At 42.5% G+C, this 25,735-nt stretch overlaps 2 protein-coding genes across 2 annotated transcripts in view; one reads left to right on the top strand and one right to left on the bottom strand.

Moving 5' to 3' along the window:
• The window catches only part of LOC143287485 (acetyl-coenzyme A transporter 1-like), a 16,497-nt gene extending 12,543 nt beyond the window's left edge, over window positions 1–3,954 (bottom strand). Inside the window, 3 exon segments of the mRNA XM_076595503.1 lie at window positions 805–1,106; window positions 2,124–2,507; window positions 3,817–3,954. Of these exon segments, the coding sequence (XP_076451618.1) occupies window positions 805–1,106; window positions 2,124–2,480 (659 nt within the window). The 5' untranslated portion in view covers window positions 2,481–2,507; window positions 3,817–3,954.
• Window positions 3,955–4,528: 574 nt separating this feature from the next.
• LOC143287487 (uncharacterized) lies at window positions 4,529–24,895 on the top strand. The gene is made up of 9 exons (XM_076595505.1): window positions 4,529–4,572; window positions 5,670–6,482; window positions 7,299–7,493; window positions 10,293–10,456; window positions 11,120–11,288; window positions 12,381–12,492; window positions 14,476–14,699; window positions 18,083–18,221; window positions 20,686–24,895. The coding sequence occupies exons 2-9, from the start codon at window positions 5,739–5,741 to the stop codon at window positions 20,841–20,843; spliced, it is 1,905 nt and encodes a 634-aa protein (XP_076451620.1). The 5' UTR covers window positions 4,529–4,572; window positions 5,670–5,738; the 3' UTR covers window positions 20,844–24,895.
• Window positions 24,896–25,735: the final 840 nt, after the last annotated feature.

Here is a 25,735-nt window from a genome sequence, read left to right on the forward strand (position 1 = left end):
ATATCTTTGCATACCATGTCACAGAAAGCCATAAACTTCAAGTTTATTTCATACGTTTTTGTACTACCGTGTCTGGCCTTAAATGCAAAAGAGAACATCGCAGCATGAGACAAGTGGAATGGGGTAGTATGGTTGGACTTGGGTGTTATTCTGGGGAACTAATGTTGCCTTTTCGTCAGCAAACAAGTTCTCTTCTAGCGATAATAAAGCATTTTTGATCTGATTTGATTTGATATGGATACTTATACAGCGCCTATCCTTGGTCAGAAACCAAGCTCTGAGTGCTTTACAAACTCGGGGTCATTTGCACAACAGGCTGCCTACCTGGGTAGAGTCGGCTGACAGCTGCAATTGGGCGCTCATCATTCGTTTCCCATATCATTCAATCATATTTCAGGCAAGCACACATACACACTCAGACATGCATGTAACATTTTCACGTATAACCGTTTTCTTGTTTATTTACCCCACCATGTAGGCAGCCATACTCTCATTTTCTGGGATGTACATGCTGAGTATCTTCTTGTTTCCATAACCCACCGAATGCTGACATGGATTACAGGATCTTTAATGTGCATATTTAATCTTCAGAATGCATACACAAACAAAGGGGGATCAGGCACTAGCAGATCTGCACATACGTTGACCTGGGAGATCAGAAAAATCTCTACCCTTTACCCAACAGGCCCGTTACCCAGATTCGAACCCGGGACCCTCATACTGGAAGTCCAATGCTTTAACCACTCGGCTACTGCACCGACCAATTCTTGTACCTCGTACCAAACACCAAGCTCTCCCACCGACCTGGACAGCATGGTCAGGGCCCAGCCATCCACAGCAATGTCCTGGGTGGCGGCCAGAAAGTTGAGCATGAAGAAGATGACGGTCAGGTAGAAGATGTCCACCTGGCCATCCTCCATAATGGCGTGGATGCGGTAGGACAGCACCATCATGAACAGGCCGATCAGGTACTGGGTGGGGATGAGCCATGTTTTGCGCCGCCCGAACCACCGGAGGTACAGGGAGTCCACCAGTGGGGCCCACAGCAGCTTGATGCTGAAGGGCCAGTAGACGAAGCTGAACATGGCCTGCTCCGTGTAGGTCACCTGAATAATAATAATAATAATAAAAGGACATTTGGTACGCCCAATCTAATGATACAAAAGCCCTGGGCATTTACAATGAAAAATACGACGACACGTGCATACTAAAAACACACAAATACACCCACATACACAAATCATCCTGCTCCAAGTCCAACCCACAAACCACACCCAATCCACACAAGATGTAGACACACACACACGAAGAACATCCAGGTAATAATAGTTTATTTCTTTCGCTCCTTTCATTAAAATACAATAATACTAAGGTATATTGCACAAGTACAATGTAAGTGTAACGTAAAAGAAATATTCTACACAAAAATCGCAACCACAAGTAATTTATCTCCCAAAACCATCCCATGTGAACAAGACAGTCACCCCAACTAAACAGCAAACTACACTAAATAATATATTATCATCATATTATCACGCAGTCACAATACCAAGCATCAATGCACTGACAGACACATACACACACACACACATACACAGAGGTCATCTGAATCAAATCAAATTGTGTTGCTGACCACAAAAGAAAGGGCCATTTTCATTCAGGGCTGATCATCCATCAATTCTTAAAATATTCTAAAAACCAGTCAAGGAACAAAAATAATATTAAAAGGTTGATTAAAACGTCAAAAGAATCAATCCACTCACTTCTCACTAGATCCACATAAAGCTGAAACCACATTACAAAATCAAACAGTGACAGTGTAAAAAGATCGCACCAACAATGTATGTCTCAAACCATGTTCACTTCAAAACAAGACATGACATGAAAGAATAACGAGGCTAGGAGAGGAAACGATTAACAAACAATAAACAGTCTGGGTTTGTTCCAATGTACCTTTTATTTACCTGTGTGCCAGATGAATATCATGTGTGCCAGATGAATAGGTAACATAAACAGCACTAACTTGAATTTGTGTACCTTGTGTACAAAGAGTTACCACTCTCTATTGTTTGTTAATCAAGTTAAAGACAATAATTTCCCTCAGGAAGTGTGGGTCACCTTACCTTGCGGCTCTGCAGCAGCATGGGGATGCTGCCCGCCAGACCCAGAGGGATGCCCTGAAGGATGTACAGGAACATCAGCAGCATGATGTTGCCCAGGTCGTTCCTCAGCTGCCCCGCAGGGCGGACCTTGCCTTTCTCATCCAGTTCCTCCGCGGGGGCGGCCAGGGGCATGTGGGGGAAGGCGTCTGACTCCAGGTCGGTGTGTTCCACGGATACCATGGGCATGCCCCGCTTACGGGTCTCCATCTGGCTGTTGTTGATGTCCCCCATGGTGGTGGGGAGAGGGGCTGGGGGCGGTGGGTGGAGGACCAGAGGACGAAGAAGTTCTTCGACAAACACCGACAACACCCTCAGCATGCAAACAGCCTACAGCTAATCTGAAAACTGCAGGAAACAGACCAAAATTAATGTGATATTATTCAGTTGTTTTTTGTTTGTTTTCTGTTGTTTTGTGTTGTCTGTTTGTGTGTGTGTGTGTGTGTGTGTGTGTGTGTGTGTGTGTATGTGAGTGAGTGTGTGTGTGTGCGCGCGCACACTGACTGTTACTCATTTACCACTACAGGCTATGCCAGCTTCAGTGTGTATGTGAGTGAGTGTGTGTGTGTGCGCGCGCACACTGACTGTTACTCATTTACCACTACAGGCTATGCCAGCTTCAGACTGAAAAAGTGAAAACCCAATCCCCAATGTTCAGGTAAGTATGGACTACTGACTAGTCAATGTCTCTTCTTTTCTCTTTCTTGGGCATTAGAAGCTAACTTTAAAATGACAATGAATCTGATGCATTAATTTTGTTCTTTTGGAAGTGTGGGTTCTGGTTTGTAGTCTATAGATTTATCTGAGAAGTAGTGGGATGGGGGGGAAATGGTTAACACAATCTATTTCAGTAACTGACTAATTTACGGTGTGTATTGTATCACAGTGATGAGAGAGACACTCACAGACAGACAGACAGACAGACACAGACAGACAGGCAGAGGAAAATGTTTGTGGAGCTGCTGACATGCCCCAAGATTTTCTGACCCTGAGGGGAGTGGGGATCTAGTACAGCCCCAGGCACAGCCGAATCATGTATGCCTTCAGACCGCTACACACAACTTAAAACTTGGAGTCTGAGACTTCATCCACAAAAAATGCTGGCTTACGGTCTGGATTTCATTTCGTGACATTTCAAAATTCAACAAAATCAGAAAAAGCAGGCAGTACGTTACAGTTTTCTGTGTCAATCTGTCAGGGGTCCGTTCACACTGTCATTGCTACATTCTCACCGCACATCTGTCTCGGTTTATTTCCAACTGACTCATGCTTTCAAAATAATGATTATGTTATCTGTGTTGTGTGTGTCTGTGTGTGTGTATGTGTATGTGTGTGAGTGTGTGTGATTATGCCCAGTCTTGAGCACCGCCGCCTCAGGTGGGATATGATCGACATGTACAAATACACGCATGGCCTGTACTTGACCAGCCGCCCCCACATCAGCTATTTCCAAGAACAGGCTCGATGCACACTGGAAGGAGCTCCCTACAAAATTTGACCCAGACTGTTATCATTAGTTACAACTGTCGACATCTTGTACCACGTATGCAATTCAGTTGTACTGGTGAGAGGACCTGTGAACAAGCTCCAAAGAGCTTCAACATGGAAACAAACCAGTAACCAGTAACCAGTTATAAATAACAAATAAAACACTTACCACGGGGATCTATTTTTTTTCTATAAAAGGTTGGATTTGTTATACGCTGGGCAATTTGGAGAAAAACATATTGCTGTTTCACCGTTACGACTGTAAACAAACGTGGCGTTCATGCATTCGGCAACACACCACTGTAAGCCGGAAACTCACAAAACTGACTCTGAAGGACGAGTCGGAAAATTGACGACCTGTCTGGGAATAAACTCTTCCCTTTATTTTCACCTGAAATGGACTACCGTTTAGGGACCCAAACAGTACGAGAGAGAGCTCTCGCGTTGGTCAAACACTGAGCTTTGATATCATTATATCGATCAATTTTTTTTTATTAGAAGTGTTGAATTTGGTGTCTCATCAGGACAGTTTGTCCTTGTCAAAAGAATGGCTGAAAAATATTTTGTGAAATTGATACCCACAGAAGTTTGGTTCAGTTTACAACTGAAATCCTCCTTTATACAACCAACATCATTATATTGATGATTCTCGAAATATTGTGTAAAATCAAAACAACCAAAAGGCTTTGTGAAACGCGTCTTTTTCTATTAATAACGGGATGTCTTATCAGTTCAACCCAAACATAAGAATCAATATCTTGCATCAAGTCATCTGTCATGGCAACAAATTTTCGTTTTGGCTCTCATCCTGTTGGACTACTATACCAATTTCGGACCAGTCGCTTTCAGTCCACAAATGGTATACTGTGAAAGTCCACGAAGTGGGGACGCATGGATGTGTAAGGTGTGCTGTCGTCAGCTCAGGGTGAGTTGCGAACAACATTGTTTGAAAATTTGGTGTCACTTCAGAGCCTGGGGTGCTCGCTTGGTTGTCCTTCTGCACAAACAAAAGTAGGAATGCATCTGTCCCACATGCTCATTTATGCAGAATAAATGCATGATCTCTTTGCACTTTCATTTCCTAGTTAAATGGTGTGTTTTGAACTTGATGCTTGGAACCGGCATGAATGGCAGCAGACAGTGACATTGTAAGTTGTAAGTGGACTGTTGTCCATGTCGGATACAATTTGTGTCATTCGATCAACTAACTGACATTTGCCGAGAACATAAATCCTTTTTCAGTTGTCATTGATCGTAAGTTGGAGACAGTTGGTCAAGTAAATTCAAGTGTTATGAGCATTACATTTTGCCATTCGCAAAGGTTGAGATTGCCCAACTTGATATTGACAACAACAAAAATCCATGCGTTCACATGCACACGTGAAAAAAAAAACACACCATAAAGTTAATAATTATGCATACGTTTGTGTGTGCAAACTAAGCACATACATACATGCCCATGTGTGTGTGTGAGAGAGGGAGAGAGAGTGTGCGTGTGTGTGGGGGGGGGGGGGATTGTTCACTTTTAAGTTTCCATTCACTTTAAGTTCTCAGGTTGTCACATGTATCACCACTGCAATCTATAGATGAAAGTTTATTTACTATTTACTGATTGATTGATTGACTGATTCATTTTTAAAGCAGATTGATTCATATTCATACTGAAAACAAATGGTAAAAATAACTGAACATGATTTGTCCATTTTAGACACACACACACACACACACACACAGACTGTACTTGGATGGGAAGGTGGGAAGGACAGGGGAAAAAAAAGAGGGAGGGGCGGGGGCTTGGAATGTTACCTTTAAGTTGCAGTGTCTGACAGCTTCAAACTTTATACTTCACAAAAAGCCAGGGTTTTTTGCTGTTGTTGTTTTTGCAACCAGTGGCTCATGGTAAGTACTAAGTATGTATATATTTCTACTCAGATTATAATATGCTGACAATATGGTAATTGCATTGCTAGTTTTATCGTACTGTTTGTCATGATGAAATAATTGATGCATCGGTGGTTTCAGGTGAAGGCTCTGCGTACGTCGACATAGATCTCCGACGACAGACTGGTCACCAGGACAACCTCTGTCACCATGGGAATCCGTGGCCTCCTGACTGCCATTGTGGAGCGGAAGGAAGAGTGCAGTGAAACAGTGGACCTGATACAGGTGGCTAAAGAGAGATCCGGCATCGAACTCCTTGTGGACTTCTACAGCTTCGAACACATGCTGGTGCGCTTCCTCTGGAAGAGCCTGGCCACCTTCAAACAGAATGAGTACCTGCGCATTCTCGGCGCCGAGTACGAGACCATAGACACCTTTGTGGGGAAGCTGGTGAAAGACTTGAAAAGCCTGGGCATTTCCTTGGTGTTCTTCATCGATGGGAGCAAGGGGGCCTCCAACCTGGAAACGAGACAGAAGATCGACACGTGGAAGTTCCGCTTCCGGTCAGAGTGCCTGACGAAGCGGGACATCCTGAACGTGTGTGCGGGTCAGGGACATATCTCGGAGCTCTCCGAGGACGCCATCATGCGCTCAGTGTGCCTGGAGATCCAGCTGGTGAAGACGCTAAGGAACCTGGGCTGTGAGGTGGTGCAGAGCCCCATGGGAGAGGCTGACCTGACGCTGGCCAGGGGCATGAAGGAGAGGGAGAAAGCATACGCCGTACTGAGCAACGACTCCGACTTCTGCGTGTTCAAGGACTGCTGCTTCATCCCCAACATCCTGTTTGACCTGGGCGGGGACCTGGGTCTGGGCCAGCCCCTGGTGTCCTCCCGCAAGCCGCAGCGGCTGATGTGTGGGGTGGTGAGCGCCCAGAGGGTGCAGATGATGCTGCAGGTGAGCTGCTGTCAGCTGTCACTGTTGTTGTTCGCATGCTGTGTACATGAACGTGCAAACACGCAGTTCATGTTCCCTAAGTTAATGGACACATACACTTATTCACATGTACACGTGAGCGCACACACTTAGTGTAGAAGCACAAGCGGCTGATGTGCAGGATCATGAGGGCCAGGAGGGTGCAGAGCGTGTAACAGGTGAGCTGCTGTTGGCGCCGCTGTGGTGTTCATGTGCTAGGTTACTGTGTGATTCATGTGTACATGAACGAAGGTGCAAACATGTAGTTTATGTTCCCTTAATGTACACATGCACTTTTATGCATGCACATACATGTGCACACACACATACACTCACACACACATGCTTGCACACTCACACGCACACACAAACGTGCGCACTCATCCACACACACATAAGCACACACACACACATATATACATAAACACACACACACACACACACACACACACACATGCATTCATTATAATCACTTACATGCATGTATGGGACACACACACACACACACACACACACACACACACACACACACACACACACACACACACACAACACACACACACACACACACACACACACACAACACATTATTACAAATACATATATTTTGATGAATACATATGCATACATGCATTGACACACACATGCATGCACATAGTTCATGCACACTCACACACACACATATAATAATATAATATATACAACACATGCATGGAAGAACTTCAAGTGTGTGTGTTGTGTGAATTACATGACATGGATTGGAGGCAGCATGATTTATTCTTTTTGTTGTGCTTTCAGTTTCCAGAGGAGGAGATGGTGATAGAACTGAGCATCATCGCAGGCAACGATTTCACTGCTCCCCACCTGAAGAATCGAGGGGTGACCATCGCCAGCAAGCTGGGCATCGAAAACCACCGCAACCTCTTCAACTTCGCAAACTGGGTGCGCCAGTACAGGCGGGTGGAAAACTGTGAGCTGTTCAGACAAGAGATGGTGAGTGTGAACCGATGAAGCATGCATTGAGTTTATTAACCAGTTCAGTGCCAGAGGATTTTGTAAAAAAAAGTGCTCTCCCCTTGCCAGGGAATTTTGAGGATTCGGGGGTAATAAATCACAAAAAATTTTAGCACAAAAGCTGTGGGCAATACAGAAAGAAAGTAAACATTTTTGTGAAGGAAAATGAGTGTAGATTCTGCTTCTGGGCTTTTTTTCCCATTTAGGTTGATTGTAGGTAACTGTTCAGGCATGTAAAGTCAAGATAATAATTTTTGTGCAACAAAAAAGTCTATTTCAACCTCTACATAATGATATCCATAAAGAAAAGAAACAAAATACAGCTAGATATAGCAAGCCTGTTGTCAGATTATACCTGTAGAAGAAATTAAAACAGGTTATAAGCTTATGAAAACAAATCACAGCTCTTGCAGACATGTTAGTAAATCACTGTCCCAATAATGACAGAAGTGAGTAAAGTCAACGTAAAAGGTCAATCACAGTCCCAGATTCTGAACTGACAAGCTTTTTGACAGCAAAGAGCATTTGCAAGTGAGAGGGTTAAGTTCTTTGATGACATTCACTCCTTTCAAGGTACACGTGGGCCAATTAAAGTGTCTGCTGTGCATCCAGCTTGCCACCTCTTCAAACAAGTCATCCCTCTGATTCAGCGGGGGAAAAAAGTGTTAAAAACAAAAAGCACGTGTTTCACGGCCAGTGCAGGTTCAGCACTGTGTTTCGTGAAAATCGTGGGGCATTGGCGGTTGTCGATTGCCTTTTGTCCGCTTTGAAATGTGAGTTCACTCTTCCCAAAAGCCACGCCCCATTGACCTGTGGCTGGCATTCAACCTATCGTCTTACATCACTCCTCTCCCTCTCCTCTTCTTCCAACACTGGCTGTATGTATTATGTCAGTTATAGCCAGTTGTTCAAAAACGCTGTCTGATTGGATGGACGGACTGAATTACCATAAAATGGGCTGTTAGTTTAATAACTGTCGTTGTCAGTCACCTTCGTTTTCAAACCAATCATCAGACAAGAGAGATCCTTCTCCATCGCGAAAGCTGCCCATAATCACAAGCAGAGCTTTCAGAATTGTGTAAATCTGCTGACTGTGACTATTTGCTTTACTGCACACAGTTTTCAATTCATTTTTTTGCACATGATGCAACCCCCTTTTCCACGCGTGTATCACGTGGTCAGTTAGCAAATTATTATTGAGTAGAAAGAGGTCTTCTACCTGATGTAAGTTCATTTAAATAGTATTTTATTATAATCCAGACACATCAAACTAAGTGTTCAGAGTCTGTTTATGTGAATTGAACCAAACTCTAATGAAGGAAAAATCGGAGCATATGCATGACGTCAGCGGACGTCTTATAGGCACTATGGCAATACTTTTTGTAGGACGTCAGCTGACGTCTTATAGGCACTCTACTGGTTAACTCATTGATTGAGCCCTGTGTCTGACCATTGCTCTGGTTTTGAAAATTTGTCTCATTAAAATGGTTTTCACATTTCCTCAGTACATTTGCTTAAGCCACAAAGAAAGAGAACTAGCTAACTCCTACAGTATTTTCCGGATGTGTCCTCGTGTAATTTGGAGGAAAAACAGTATATTTTCTGTGTTTTTTTTCTCCATCAGTATGGCGTAGAGACTTGCTGAGGCTGCAGACTCCCCATGGTGGAATGGGTTACGTTATTAACTGATTAAGAGATTTCAATCATTTAGAAATTGTTCGAAAACAGGTCTGCGTTTATTGATCCTTTATGCAGTGACTTCTCCAAGACCAGATTTTCATTTGTTTTCTCTTTGTTTTTTTTTGGTTTCTCAAGGATGCGTCGCTGTGTTCGGACAAATCTATATCCGCTACTCCACATCTGCTAAGCAGATGCCTAACCTTCAGCATTTATAACCCACTCCAACCCTTGAGTGCATGCACATATATTTCTGTACGTATCACAGTGAATTTCTTCCATAGAATTTTGCCAGAGAAAACACTCTTGTTGCCACAGGTTCTTTTTCAGTGCGGCAAGTGCATGCTGCACACAGGACCTCAGTGTATCGTCACATCGATGGGTGCAGTAGCCGAATGGTTAAAGCATTGGACTTTCAATCTGAGGGTCCCGGGTTCAAATCACGGTGACGGCGCCTGGTGGGTAAAGGGTGGAGATTTTTACGATCTCCCAGGTCAACATATGTGCAGACCTGCCAGTGCCTGAACCCCCTTCGTGTGTATACGCAAGCAGAAGATCAAATACGCACGTTAAAGATCCTGTAATCCATGTCAGCGTTCGGTGGGTTATGGAAACAAGAACACACCCAGCATGCACACCCCCGAAAGCGGAGTATGGCTGCCTACATGGCGGGTTAAAAACGGTCATACACGTAAAAGCCCACTCGCATATATATATACGAGTGAACATGGGAGTTGCAGCCCACGAACGCAGAAGAAGAAAAAAAAGAAGAAGAAGAATCGTCACATCAAAATGACTAGACAAAGGGCGAGAGAGGGATTCAAGTCCAGACCCTCTCTGACTCTCTATTGGCAGATGAGCGCCTTAACCATTCTGTCACCTTCCTCCCTTAAGTGTGCGAAGTATACACCAAGTATAGTGATCCCTATTAACCAGACTGATTTGTTGGTAATGCAAAGTATGATGTAATTTTTCTTTCAATGTTCTCTAGACTAGAGCAAAAGAGACGGACAAATTAGGATATGTTGTGACAGACTGTGCATGGTGTGTGTGTGTGTGTGTGTGTGTGTGTGTGTGTGTGTGTGTGTGTGTGGTTGGCAGGAGAAGAGTGTGGACCTGAAGAACGCCGTGATGTACAGCCGCCAGTTCTACATGCTGCAGAACCTGCCTGATGAGGACGGGGAGAAGGGGGGCTATATCCACAACCTGATCGTCCAGAGGATCAGGGCTGGCGTCTACCCTCCTCACTTCCTCCCCATGTTCAGGTTGGGGGTCGTGGGGAGGGGTGGGTGGGTGGGGCGGGGGGGGGGGGGGGGAGCTGTTTTTGGTGAACTTATAATAGCAGTTCAGTTCAGTTACTCACTGAGGTGTCACTGCATTCTGACAGATCCGTGTATGTACACTCCACGGCATCTGTTAAGCAGATGCCTGACCAGCAGCGTAACCCAATGCTTTTAGTCAGGCCTTGCAGAAAAAACATACAAAAAATTGTGCATAAACAAATAAATTGATACATCATTAAATAATGAATGAATAGATAAATAAATGAATAACATAAAAAAAAAAAAAATATGCAGATACTGAGATAGATAATGAAATAAAATAAAATGCGGGAAGAGAAAAAAGAAAATAAGTAAATAAAAAGACAGTGGTGATAATAAATAAATAAACAAATAAGCAAATAAATGTACACACACACACACACACACACACACACACACACACACACACACACACACACACACACACACACACACACACACACACACACACAAGACAACCCAACACCAGGTTACAGCACAAGACTCGCTTTGTGTACACAAGCGAGTCAAAAATGAGTCACTCTCCTGCAGTGTAGATTGTAATATAACCTATAATAAAGTGGTTAACAAAAAAAAGTCACTCCCTCCTGTGTGGTGTGTCCCCAGAGGGTTCTACTGGCACCGCAGCATTCTGGACGATGTGAACCTGTGTGTACCAGCGGAGGAGATGTTGGCACCGCTGCGAGCGCTGGTCTACTGCATCTTGCTGCCCCGCCACAAGGCCGGCGTCATGGAGTGGGGACAGACCCTGGATCGGAACCTCACCCGCAACATGGTCAGAATACAGAATGCTTTATTATCTCAACAAGAGAAATTCATTTGTGTGTGTGTGTGTGAGATTATATCATGTCAATATGAAGGCCTTTAGGCCTGTAAGGCCTTTTGCCCGCTGGAAATAGGGGGGAAGTGAGACCCCCCATAATTGTATAGCGAGATTTTTATAATCTAATAGTGCACAAGGCTTATTAATGAGTAATGAAATGAGTTTTGCATTTTAAGTTTTGACAGTAAGTACCAACACGATTTTTCTAAGTATTCACTGTGCCCGCGGTCAATTGTGATCGCGCCTTAATATGAGCTTGATCGCCCAGTCGGGCCAAGTAGTTTGGTGACCTGTTGTGATTCATCATCAGACTGCAAAACGAGAGCACCAAAGAATCGATATGACTGACAGAAAATACAAAAAAAACTTAGCCGTATGCAGAGCACAGGAGCAGGAGTCAAGATGGCTGCTGGAAAAAAGAGGGCACTAGTCAGGGATGCAAAGGGGAGGTAACCTACTTCGGGAGATTATCGGCCTTAGCTGCTTTTGTTTTCTCCGCATAGGCGGGTAGTAGTTTGCACAGGACAGGAATCAGACCCCTGCCGGAGTCCTCACGAGTGGGTCACGGTAAGTATGTTACTTAAACGTAATTTTAGGAAGAAAATTTCCTTTGTGGTGTAAAACAGATAAACAATGCATGAAAACCACAGTCATTCAGTATGAATACATGAAAGACATAAAGATGTTTAGATGTTGACCTAGGGCAACCCATATGTACGATAGATAGTCACAGTAGACAACAACAGCAACAGAAACCTTTAAAGGTAGAATAGATCTGACATACATCATCACAGCTATACATGTGTAATACAGAATCACAGTTAAAGGGATAGGCATAAAATAGCACTGAAATGTTGAAATGTTAGGTAGAATCTCCACCAAACACCTCTCTACCTTTTTTATTTTTCATAATAATTTAGATTTTTAAATTTTTCTTTCTTTCAAATAAACTTTTGACTATGTATACATTGATGATTACAGATGAAGAGATGTACAGACATACATATATACATACATACATACATATATATATATCCCTTACAGAACTACGCAGTGGATGACCGCAACCTGCCGACCTTGAACAAGGTCAAGGACAACCAGATCTTCAAGAACCTGCATTTCTTTCACTACATCATGTCACACCTGGAGTACTCCAGTGAGTATCAGCTCTTCTCTAGGGCAGCACACACACACACACACACACACACACACACACACACACACACACACACACACACACACACATGCGCGCACGCACGCACAGCGCGCATACACAGACTCTGTCAAACACACACACACACACACACACATACACACATGCACACACACAGAGACTCAAACGCTGTCATATAAGTAATACATTCATATCTGTAACATCTACCAATCAAACACAAACTATGCTACCTTTTCTCTTGTCACACACTCCCCTGCCTCTTCTTTGTCTTCAGTTTCTCAAGTTCAAAGCCATGCATGCGTGGGAATGACTTGTGTGAAAGCTCTTTGATTTGTCTATGCACAAAAATCAGTGCTGTATAGATACTGATTATTATATTATCATTATTACTCTCTTTCAACAGTTTGGGTTTATTTGTAGGTCAGGCATTGGCTCTTTTTTTTTTTTTTTTTTTTTTTACATCTGGTGTATCACCATAGTGTATATACGGATTAGTCCTGCAACGCTTTGATGCTTCCTTGAAAACTGAAACTGAAAACAGAAAAGAGTCTGACCCATACAGTCCCAGACAAGGCGTGGTTTGACCTGTGTTGTTTTTCTTTTGTTGTTCTTAGTGTTGTTTTGTTATATCTTTTCTTTATATACGGTGTATCACCAGAGCGTGTATACAGATCAGTCCTGCACACTTAAACACCTTAAACACTTCCTTGAAACGTAAACTGAAACTGAAAAGAGTCTGACCCACACAGTCCGGGACAAGACGTAGTTTGACCTGTGTTGTTTTTCATTTCTAGTTGTTTTGTTTTGTTATACTCGTATCTTTTCTTTACATATCGTGTATCGCCGTAGCATATATACGGATCAGTCTCGCACGCTTTAACGCTTCCTTGAAATGTAAACTGAAACTGAAAAGAGTCTGACCCACAGTTCCGGAAAAGACGTGGTTTGATCTGTTTTGTTTTTCTTTTGTTGTTGTTTTGTTTTGTTATATCTTTCCTTACATATGGTATATTACCATAGCATATATACGGATCAGTGTCACACTCTTTAACGCTTCCTTGAAATGTAAACTGAAGCTGGAAAGAGTCTGACCCACGCAGTCCCGGAAAAGACGTGGTTTGAACTGTTTTGTTTTTCTTTTGTTGTTGTTTTGTTTTGTTATATCTTTCCTTACATATGGTATATTACCATAGCATATATACGGATCAGTGTCACACTCTTTAACGCTTCCTTGAAATGTAAACTGAAGCTGGAAAGAGTCTGACCCACGCAGTCCCAGACAAGACGTGGTTTGATCTGTTTTGTTTTCATTTGTAGTTGTTTTGTTTTGTTATATCTTTTCTTTACATATAATGTATCAGCGTTGCATATATACAGATCAGTGTCACACTCTTTAACGCTTCCTTGAAATGTAAACTGAAACTGAAAAGAGTCTGACCCACGCAGTCCCGGACAAGACGTAGTTTGACCTGTGTTGTTTTTCATTTCTTGTTGTTTTGTTTTGTTATATCTTTTCTTTACATATCGTGTATCGCCACAGCATATATACGGATCAGTCCCGCACGCTTTATCGCTTCCTTGAAATGTAAACTGAAACTGAAAAGAGTCTAACCCACACAGTCCCGGACAAGACATAGTTTGACCTGTGTTGTTTTTCATTTCTAGTTGTTTTGTTTTGTTATATCTTTTCTTTACATATCGTGTATCGCCACAGCATATATACGGATCAGTCCCGCACGCTTTAACGCTTCCTTGAAATGTAAACTGAAACTGAAAAGAGTCTGACCCACACAGTCCCGGACAAGACTTGGTTTGATCTGTTTTGTTTTTCTCTTGTTGTTTTGTTTTGTTATATCTTTCCTTTACATATGTTATAACACCATAGCATATATATGGATCAGTCTCACACTCTTTAACGCTTCCTTGAAATGTAAACTGAAACTGAAAAGAGTCTGACCCACGCAGTCCCGGACAAGACGTGGTTTGACCTGTACGGGCGCAAGACCGGGTTCATCTGCTACGTGCTTCGCTACTTCCTGCTGCTGAACTGGGGCCAGTACCTGCAGGTGACGGAGGCGGAGTTCCTCGCCCTTGTGGCCACGGCCTTCGGCCCCACTAGCAACAGCGCCTGGCAGGACATGCGCATCTGCCCCGATCCCCGCTGCGTCGCCATCGCTGGCGTCTTTCAGGTCAGGGGCCGGGTGGGGGGGGGCCAGTGTGTGCCTGTGTTGTCTTGTTTCTCTGTCTTGTTGTACTGGTGTTTGTTTGGTATGATTTTTTTGTTTTGTTTTTTTGTCGTCGTTTTTTTTTCTTCACAGGTTTTTGTTACGTCACATTTCGACCTCTTCTCTCATTGACAGTATTATGATACTGGTGATATCAGCGATGTTGATTATAGTGATAATAATGATAAATTAGTAATAATAATAATGATGATAATGATAACAATGATAATGATAATACTAATAATGATAATGGTAACAATAATGATGATAACGATAATAATGATAATAACTATAATGATAATATTGATAATATTAATAATGATAACAGTAAGGATGATATTAATTTTGATAATAATGATGAGGAAATGTATTACTTATATGGCGCAAACTCCCTATGTAATTGGCTCTGAGCAGCTCACATAAAACAGTGCACTTCTGTAAGCAGCTCACATTAAACAGTGTGCAAAGCAGCTCACATCAAACAGTGCACTAAGCAGTTCACATCAAACAGTGCACTTCTGTAAGCAGCTCACATCAAACAGTGCACTTCTGTAAGCAGCTCACATCAAACAGTGCACTTCTGTAAGCAGCTCACATCAAACAGTGCACTTCTGTAAGCAGCTCACATCAAACAGTGCACTTCTGTAAGCAGCTCACATCAAACAGTGCACTTCTGTAAGCAGCTCACATCAAACAGTGCACTTCTGTAAGCAGCTCACATCAAACAGTGCACTTCTGTAAGCAGCTCTCATCAAACAGTGCACTAAGCAGCTCACATCAAACAGTGCACTAAGCAGCTCACATCAAACAGTGCACTAAGCAGCTCACATCAAACAGTGCACTAAGCAGCTCACATCAAACAGTGCACTAAGCAGTTCACATCAAACAGTGCACTACTGTAAGCAGCTCATAAACAGTGCACTAAGCAGTTCACATCAAACAGTGCACTTCTGTAAGCAGCTCACATCAAACAGTGCACTACTGTAAGCAGCTCACATCAGTGCACTACTGTAAGCAGCTCACATCAAACAGTGCACTAAGCAGCTCACATTAAACAGTGTACTACTGTAAGCAGCTCACATCAAAATGTGTACTACTGTAAGCAGCTCACATCAAAATGTGTACTACTGTAAGCAGCTCACATCAAACAGTGCACTTCTGTAAGCAGTTCACATCAAACAGTGCACTTCTGTAAGCAGTTCACATCAAACAGTGCACTTCTGTAAACAGTTCACATCAAACAGTGCACTTCTGTAAGCAGTTCACATCAAACAGTGCACTTCTGTAAACAGTTCACATCAAACAGTGCACTACTGTAAGCAGTTCACATCAAACAGTGCACTAAGCAACTCACATCAAACAGTGCACTTCTGTAAACAGTTCACATGAAAAAGTGCACTACTGTAAGCAGCTCACATCAAACAGTGCACTAAGCAGCTCACATTAAACAGTGTACTACTGTAAGCAGCTCACATCAAAATGTGTACTACTGTAAGCAGCTCACATCAAAATGTGTACTACTGTAAGCAGCTCACATCAAACAGTGCACTTCTGTAAGCAGTTCACATCAAACAGTGCACTAAGCAGTTCATATCAAACAGTGCACTAAGCAGCTCACATCAAACAGTGCACTAAGCAGCTCGCATCAAAAAGTGCACTAAGCAGCTCACATCAAACAGTGCACTAAGCAGTTCACATCAAACAGTGCACTACTGTAAGCAGCTCACATTAAACAGTGCACTAAACAGCTCACATCAAACAGTGCACTTCTGTAAGCAGTTCACATCAAACAGTGCACTTCTGTAAACAGCTCACATTAAACAGTGCACTAATTTAAGCAGCTCACATCAAACAGTGCACTTCTGTAAGCAGCTCACATCAAAATGTTTACTACTGTAAGCAGCTCACATCAAACAGTGCACTTCTGTAAGCAGCTCACATCAAGCAGTGCACTTCTGTAAGCAGCTCACATCAAACAGTGCACTTCTGTAAGCAGCTCACATCAAACAGTGCACTTCTGTAAGCAGCTCACATCAAGCAGTGCACTTCTGTAAGCAGCTCACATCAAACAGTGCACTTCTGTAAGCAGCTCACATCAAGCAGTGCATACACAGAAGTGCAAGAGAACATAACCACAGTACATGAAAAGAAGAAGAAAATAAATTTTTAAAAAACCAAAAAAACCCAAGATGTATACTTATATACAGTAAGATGTAGACCACAAGAATTTTGGTAATGGTTGACTTAAATGAGATAAAACAAGAGAGGCGAAGTATGGAGCCACGGGCTCTTCTTCAGGCAAATGAAATGAGTGAGTGACAGACAGAAAGATACAGAGAGAGAGAGACAGAGAGAGAGAGAGGGAGACAGAGAGAGTACAGGTGAGGAAAGGAAAGGGAGGAGAGGAAGTCACAGGAGAGGACACAGGAAAAACAAAAGAGGATGAGCAGAACTCTGTGTGTGTGTGTGTGTGTGTGTGTGTGAAGGAAAGAAGAGAGACCAAATGGGAAGGAGGGAGGGGGAAGGGTATGGGGGCGGGCCGGTAATCGTGGGTGGGTGGGTGATGGGAGGGCAGGAGTGAGTTAACCCCTTCAGTGCCAGGGGGAAAACAGCATAAAGTGGTGTTTCAGGTCGTAAAACATTATCCAAAACAATAAGCCTAAAACTGAAAAAATGGTCTGGAGATACACCACTCCAGATGAACTGTGTGAATTTTCAGCCTTCCAGAGCTATTTCTCTTTTTCTGATGAAGTCATCAGTGACGTCACTATGCACGTATATAATACACATATGGCAGTCAAGGGGTTAAGGGGTGTGGGAGAAACTGTTAACCTTAGAAATACTTTGATATATAGTAAATAATTAGTCATTTTCAAAATTAGATTGAATTCTGAAAAAAAAGATTTTAACAGAAAATGAAAATGATAAGAAATAAATTGATAAACAGATAAAAGAATGGATCAATGAATAAATAAAAACCAGTAGTAAGAAATAAAAAATAGTACTTATAAACACCAAGGCAGTACTACAAATTGCGGATATGAACAATCACACACACACACACACACACACACACACACACAAAATACACATTCAAGAGCAAGTGCACACACTAACAAACACACAAACATACCCACACACACGCGCACACGCATGCATGCACACACACATGCACGCACGCACACACACACACACACACACACACACATATACACATACACACCCACACACACTCACTCACACACATGTACTCACACACATGTACACACACACACACACACACACACACACACAACCCAAAGAGTGGAAATAAGCAGTAGTGTCCCACACCATTCTGTGTTATGCAGGATGTCTATCGACACGCTTACATGTTCCTGGGTTCGATCCTTCACCTGTCCCATGAGTTCCCCCTGCCCAGGGAGATTTTCTCCGGCTCCAAGTGGACCGTGCTCTACGCCCTCAGTGGTGGCTTGGACAGATACGGCAGTAAGTTTGGGTTTTGGGGTTGTTGTTTTTTTGGGGGGTGGGGGGGGGGTGGTGTTTTTTTCTCTTGCATGATAATAATGATGATGATTGATAGTAATGATTTTAATGATGATAATAATAATAATTTGATAATAATGATGAAAAGCCCACTCATACATACATGTGAACGTGGGGCAGCATGCCACAAATGCAAAAAAGAGGTTGTATTACTGTATTGCATTGTGTTTTAGGAATGTTCCCTGTGACATCCTGTTGCATTGTGTTGCAGGAATGTTCCCTGTGACATCCTGTTGCATTGTGTTGCAGGAATGTTCCCTGTGACATCCTGTTGCATTGTGTTGCAGGAATGTTCCCTGTGACATCCTGTTGCATTGTGTTGCAGGAATGTTCCCTGTGACTTCCTCTTGCATTGTGTTGCAGGAATGTTCCCTGTGACATCCTGTTGCATTGTGTTGCAGGAATGTTCCCTGTGACATCCTGTTGCATTGTGTTGCAGGAATGTTCCCTGTGACATCCTGTTGCATTGTGTTGCAGGAATCCTGTGACATCTTATGAACAGCTGTATTGGATTGTGTTGCAGGAATGTTCCCTGTGACATCCTATAACCAGCTGTATTGCATAGTGTTGCAGGAATGTTCTCTATGACGTCCGATGAGCAACTGTATTGCATTGTCTTGCAGGTATCTTCCTGTAACGTCCTATGACCAGCTGTATTGGATTGTGTTGCAGGAATGTTCCCTGTGACATACTATTGCTTTGTGTTGCAGAAATGTTCTCTATGACGTCCGATGACCAACTGTATTGCATTGTGTTGCAGGAATGTTCCCTGTGACATCCTGTTGCATTGTGTTGCAGGAATCCTGTGACATCTTATGAACAGCTGTATTGGATTGTGTTGCAGGAATGTTCCCTGTGACATCCTATAACCAGCTGTATTGGATTGTGTTGCAGAAATGTTCCCTGTGACGTCTTTCTACCAGTTATATTGCATTGTGTTTCAGGAATGTTCCCTGTGACATCTTATGAACAGCTGTATTGGATTGTGTTGCAGGAGTGTTCCCTGTGACGTCCTATAACCAGCTGTATTGCATTGTGTTGCAGGAATGTTCCCTTTAATGTCCTATGACCAGCTGTATTGGATTGTGTTGCAGGAATGTTCCCTGTGACATACTATTGCATTGTGTTGCAGGAATGTTCTACATAACATCCGATGACCAACTGTATTGCATTGTATTGCAGTTATCTTCCCTGTTACATCCTATGACCAGCTGTATTGCATTGTGTTGCAGGAATGTTCTCTATGACGTCCGATGACCAACTGTATTGCATTGTGTTGCAGGAATGTTCTCTATGACGTCCAATGACCAACTGTATTGCATTGTGTTGCAGGTATCTTTCCTGTTACGTCCTATGACCAGCTGTATTGGATTGTGTTGCAGGAATGTTCCCTGTGACATACTATTGCTTTGTGTTGCAGGAATGTTCTCTGTGACATCCTATGACCAGTTATTTTGCGTTGTGTTGCAGGAATGTTCCCTGTGACGTCTTTCTACCAGTTATATTGCGTTGTGTTGCAGGAATGTTCCTTGTGACGTCCTATGACCAGCTGTATTGCATTGTGTTGCAGGAATGTTCCCTGTGACATCCTATGACCAGTTATTTTGCGTTGTGTTGCAGGAATGTTCCCTGTGATGTCTTATGACCATCTGTACTGCATTGTGTTGCGGTAATGTTTCCTGTGACATCTTATGACCATCTGTATTGCATTGTGTTGCAGGAATGTTCCCTGTGACGTCTTTCTACCAGGTATATTGCGTTGTGTTGCAGGAATGTCCCCTGTGATGTCCTATGACCAGCTGTATTGCATTGTGTTGCAGGAATGTTCTCTATGACGTCCGATGACCAACTGTTTTGCATTGTGTTGCAGGAATGTTCCCTGTGACATCTTATGAACAACTGTATTGTTTGTGTTGCAGGTGTCTTCCCTGTAACGTCCTATGACCAGCTGTATTGGATTGTGTTGTAGGAATGTTCCCTGTGACATACTGTTGTTTTGTGTTGCAGAAATGTTCTCTATGACATCCTGTGACCAGCTATATTGCATTGTGTTGCAGGAATGTTCCCTGTGACGTCTTTCTACCAGTTATATTGCGTTGTGTTGCAGGAATGTTCCCTGTGACATCCTATGACCAACTGAATTGCATTGTGTTGAAGGAATGTTCCCTGTGACGTCTTTCTACCAGTTATATTGCGTTGTGTTGCAGGAATGTTCCCTGTGACATCCTATGACCAGCTGTATTGCATTGTGTTGCAGGAGTGTTCCCTGTGTCATCCTATCACCAGCTGTACTGCATTGTGTTGCAGGAGTGTTCCCTGTCATGTCCTATGACCAGCTGTATTGCATTGTGTTGCAGGAATGTTCCCTGTGACATCCTATGACCAACTGAATCGCATTGTGTTGCAGGAGTGTTCCCTGTGTCGTCCTATGACCAGCTGGCCTACATCCCAGGGGAGAGACTTCACTGGGCGGAGCAGCAAAGGGACGGCACTTTGCATGACAAGCGCCACATCATCCGCTCCCTGGTGGAAGGGGTCTTCCCCTTCGACGACCGACGATACTAGACGATGTGGCTGTCACTGTGGTCAGGGGTTGAGGAGAAAGACACACACACACAGTGATTGTGATCACCTGGTATTTTCATGATTCGTGTTGGCGTCAAACGGTTTTTTGTTGTTGTTTTTTTTGTTTTGTTTTTTTTTTGCAGCAGCAGGAGGAGAGAGCCTTGCAATTACTGTGGACAAGGGATTTCTTGACTTTTAACTGCCATCGCCAGTGTTTTTCACAGTGTGGTGGATTTTAGCTGTTAAAGTGGCAGTGACTTAATTTGGGAGTTTTGGTTTGTGCGTCGTTTTTCATTGTTGATTTTTTTTTTTTCTAACGCGCCCCAGAGTATGGTTCATTTTGTTCCCTATGTTTTGGTATGAATGATGACAAACGGGGGGTGATGATGATGCTGCCATAGGGTGCAGTTAGGTTTGGGATTGTTTGACAAGGCTGTACTCTCATTTTACACACACATAGATAGATAGATATAGATATATATATCCCTGCGTGAACCAGACCCCCAAGAGATACTGTACGGGCACCTGCAATTCTGGTCAGGATAATTAAGCAGCAACACTCCCCCAACGAATCCGTGAAGTGGATAACCCTCGACTGTGTAGTCCCGGGTATCCTTTCTTTCTTTTTTTATATATCAGAAGAAGAAAAAAATTAGCCCATGGTGCATTCATCTCTGGGAAGGAGCAGGCCTCAGGGCTGAAGAAATCCCGCCTCTGATGGGGCTCAAACCAGCAGCCTCCCAGTTGTCGATCTATGATGCTAAATGCTTCGCCATGGCGGCTGGTCAGTTCATGCATCATGCCACACAAATGTGGCAACTGGTTCATCCATCATGCCACACAAATGTGGGAGCTGGTTCATGCTTCGTACCACAGAAATGTGGGAGCTGGTTCATGCTTCACGCCACACAAATGTGGGAGCTGGTTCATGTGTCACACCACACAAATGTGGGAGCTGGTTCATGTGTCATGCCACACAAATGTGGGAACTGGTTTATGCTTCATGCCACACAAGTGTGGGAGCTGGTTCATGTGTCATGCCACACAAGTTTGGGAGCAGGTTCATACATCATGCCACACAAGTGTGGGAGCCGGTTCATACGCCATGCCACACAAGTGTGGGAGCAGGTTCATATATCATGCCACATAAGTGTGGGAGCTGGTTCATGCTTCATGCCACACAACTGCGGGAGCTGGTTTATGTGTCATGCCGCACAAGTGCGGGAACTGGTTCACGTGTCATGCCACACAAGTGTGGGGACTGGTTCATTTGTAATGCCACACAAGTGCAGAAACTGGTTTGTTCGTCATGCCACACACGTGTTCAAGCCTTTATGGCACGTAAGTGTTGGAACTGGCTCATGCATCATGCCACATAAGGGAGGGAACTGGCTCATGCATCATGCCACATAAGGGAGGGAACTGGCTCATGCATCATGCCACATAAGGGAGGGAACTGGCTCATGCAGCATGCCACACAAGGAAGGGAATTCCTTCGTGCATTATGCCACGCAAGCGTGGGAAAACAGTGTTCATCTGTGATTGATTTTTGCTTGCGTGTTTGATGTTTGGATGAGATTTGAAATGAACATACTTGAATAGTAAAAATGGGCACACAAACAAACAAGCAAGCAGCACTTGCACAATCAGTGCCGGCAGTCACACACTGTAAAGAGAGGAGCAAGCATGGGAAGGCAGAAGCTAGAGGAGGAAAACATGTTGATTTTTTAAGAGAAATATTCATTTTTATCATTATTATCTGTCTTGGTGTAAGAGGTTTGCTTTAGAATGAATGTAGTAGTTGTGATGGGGGGGAGATGATTTGTCTTTTACTTGTGGATGTAGATGAACATGCTTCTTATACTGTACCATGTCAAATCATTTTCAGATTGAATCCTACGATTGTAAACTACAACTTTAATAAGCAAACAGTAATTCTGTGATTCTTAGGAATTACTGTAAATAAACAGTTTCCCCATAACTAGAAACTGTGTTAAGTGAACAAAAATTCTGTGACTGTTGCTAACTAGTCAGTAAACTATAAGCCTGTGATTGCTCAGAAATTGCTTTACCTGATGAACATTTCTGTAGTTGCTGGTAACTGCTTTAAATAAACAGTAATTCTGCAACTGAAGAAATCACTTTAAGTAAAGAAAACGCTTTTTAATAAAGAACAGTTCTGTGATCATTACTTACTACTTTAAGTCAACACAAATTCTACAAAAAGGGGCACCATGACAGAATCGGTCAGCATTTGGGTGATTCAGTGTTCACCAGTGGTCAAGGTTTGAGGCCCCATTTCAGCACGGTGCTGTCTCCTTGGGGAACGGCAGTTTGCTTTTACTTTACTCACTCCAGGTGTGAATGGGTACCTGACTTCGGTGGAGGAACGTTAAAAATGGCGCAAGGAGGTCATGTTGTCCCGCCTTTCTATGCTGAGCTCTAGACACAGCGGATATCAGTTCTCTGCTCCTATGTCTGTAAAAGGCTGGGGCACCTTTTTACCTTTATCTTTTTTACCCTATGAATACAGGAAATTACTTTTTAAGTGATGAACGTTTTTGTGATAATTATGACTACTTTAAGTAGTAGTAAACAATGATGCAGTAAATACCAGAAAGTACTTAAACCCCATGACTTCTGAACCTAGGGGAAACGAGATCAGTGTGGCATGAGTTATATTCTGCGTACATATCAGTGGTGTGATAGATCTGACTGAACAGAATCAATTGTCCCAAAGAGGAAGAAGTCTGCATACAGAGTGGTGACTGGGGCCCTGATCTGTAATCTGTGTCTTTTATCAGCCCTGCACTGAGAGCATACTGCTGGTCATCAGCGGTCAAGGATGAAGTGAAGATCATTTCACTGATTTTTTTCAATAAACACAAGTTTCAGTAACAGTATTGATTCAAATAAACACAAACTTCAGTGATTGAACTAAAATAAACACAAGCTTCAGTGATTGAACTAAAATAAATGCAGCTTCTGAGATGTCCAGTGATGGACAAACCAATTCCATTCAGAGTAATGGCTGTCAGTTCTGTTCAGTGTGGGCAGACAGAGGTATGTTCTCTCACTCTGTCTCAGGTTTTGACACTGTGTAAGTTAGTTCCAAATCATTTCTGCCATTCCCTATGGTTTGCCTGCAGCATTGGCCAACAGGGGCAATGATAGATGTTTTCTCTTCAGAATTAACTAAAGAATGAAAACCATCTTTTATTTCATGTGTTCGTATGAAGATGTTCGTCCGATTTATGAGCTGCAACCTGGAGTATGTTCAGTTAATAAAGTGATGCATGGTGTGTGACTTTTAGATGTTATTTTAATGCAGCTGTGAATTTGCTTATGGATTTGGAAGGCTCGTTGGATAACAAAATGTCTGTGCTCTGTGAAAAATGACAACAAAAAACGTTTCATTACTAATCCAAGAATTTGCGTTTGTGTTTATCAGTCATGTTTATTGTCACTTAAACTGACACATTGCCAGCAGTTTTGAAGCCATGTTGGCTGGTTTGCCTGTTTGATTTTGTTTATGCAATAAATAAGAATAAAAAAGTAAAACATTGCAGGCCAGTTTTAGGGAATGGTATTAGTGTTTTAATATTGCATATTGCATTTCCCTTTGGGCTGTTAGATGGAGAAATGTCTCGATCAAAATAATGAGGATTTTGTGTTGATGTTGCTGTTGTGCGTGTCTTGCAGAGAGAAAATGATCAAAATGGGTCACAGAGAGAGAGAGAGAGAGAGAGATTGCCAGTGTTCATAGCAGGTTCTGTTGATGTATGTGTTGAGTGTGTGAAGTAACTGTAATTGATCATCTGCTGTGTTGTGAGGTGTAACTTTTTGCATTTGTGTTTGTTTGATTATGTTGTGGTGTTGGTGATGTTCTGCAGAAGAGAGCATCAACTGGAAATGGACTGTGTTCAGCTGGGACACTGTCGCATTCTGATTCCATTTTGGCTGGATCCTTGAAACTCAGCAACTACATTTTCAGACATTTTGTGCATTTTTTTTTAACCACATTGGGTTTTTTTTTTTGTTTTTTTTGTTGGGTTTTTTTGTTGTTGTTAGAATGATTTGTACTGCCAGCCCATTAATAAGACCCATCACCCATCATTTGTATTGTTTGTTGAGTGTTTGTGTTTCTTTGTCTTTTAGAAAGAAAAAAAAGGAATCGTGGTTGCATTCTTTAGCTTGTACAAACACTGTAGCTGAAGGAATTAAAACACAGTGTGACAGTTGTTTGTAAGTTAAAACTTAATTGCTTTTCATTTATAATTGTAATATATCCAGCGGTAAATGTGAAGGTGATGTTTTGATAAAGATATTATATAGCATGTTAGGTGGGGTTTTTTTTTGGTTTTTTTGTTTGTTTTGTTTTGTTGTTGTTGTTGTTTCAAATAATGAAGAAGGTTCGTTTTTTTTCTGTTTTGGTTCAAATAATGAAGAAGGCACATATGAACATGGTTGTGAGACTTTGTGGTGTAGGCTCGTCAGTCTGTTTGTGTGTGTATATAATACATGGATTCTTTGTGACAGTATCTGAAACCAAAACTGGTTGCTCTTACCATGATGTGGTACTTTTATTTCACCCAGGACGTGTTGAGTGCCTGTAGGCAATTTTTTGTTGTTGCTTTTATATGTCTGTTATTACGTTTGATTTTTTTTTTTTTTTTTTTTTTGTTTGTTTGTTTTGTTATGTATCATTTGATGTTTGTTCAGGTCAGATATTTTGTTATCCTCTGATGAAAAAATTGACGGAATGCTCAACATCAGAGGCATGCCCTGGGATTATGTGCACGAGTGTGACTGTACTTGTGCCCAGTTTTGTTTTGCGGGCATTTTTTGTTGGTGGTGTTACTGTTGTTTTTGTTTAGGTTTTTCTACAGGAT

This window comes from Babylonia areolata, chromosome 11 (genome assembly GCF_041734735.1).
Source record: "Babylonia areolata isolate BAREFJ2019XMU chromosome 11, ASM4173473v1, whole genome shotgun sequence".
Taxonomy (NCBI): domain Eukaryota; kingdom Metazoa; phylum Mollusca; class Gastropoda; order Neogastropoda; family Buccinidae; genus Babylonia; species Babylonia areolata.

Excerpts from the sequence above, each read along its gene's own strand:
- LOC143287487 (XM_076595505.1), top strand. The coding sequence starts at position 5,739 with ATGGGAATCCGTGGCCTCCTGACTGCCATTGTGGAGCGGAAGGAAGAG. Across the intron at positions 7,494-10,292 it reads AGCTGTTCAGACAAGAGATG|GAGAAGAGTGTGGACCTGAA; the intron begins GTGAGTGTGAAC and ends TGTGGTTGGCAG. Across the intron at positions 14,700-18,082 it reads CCATCGCTGGCGTCTTTCAG|GATGTCTATCGACACGCTTA; the intron begins GTCAGGGGCCGG and ends TGTGTTATGCAG.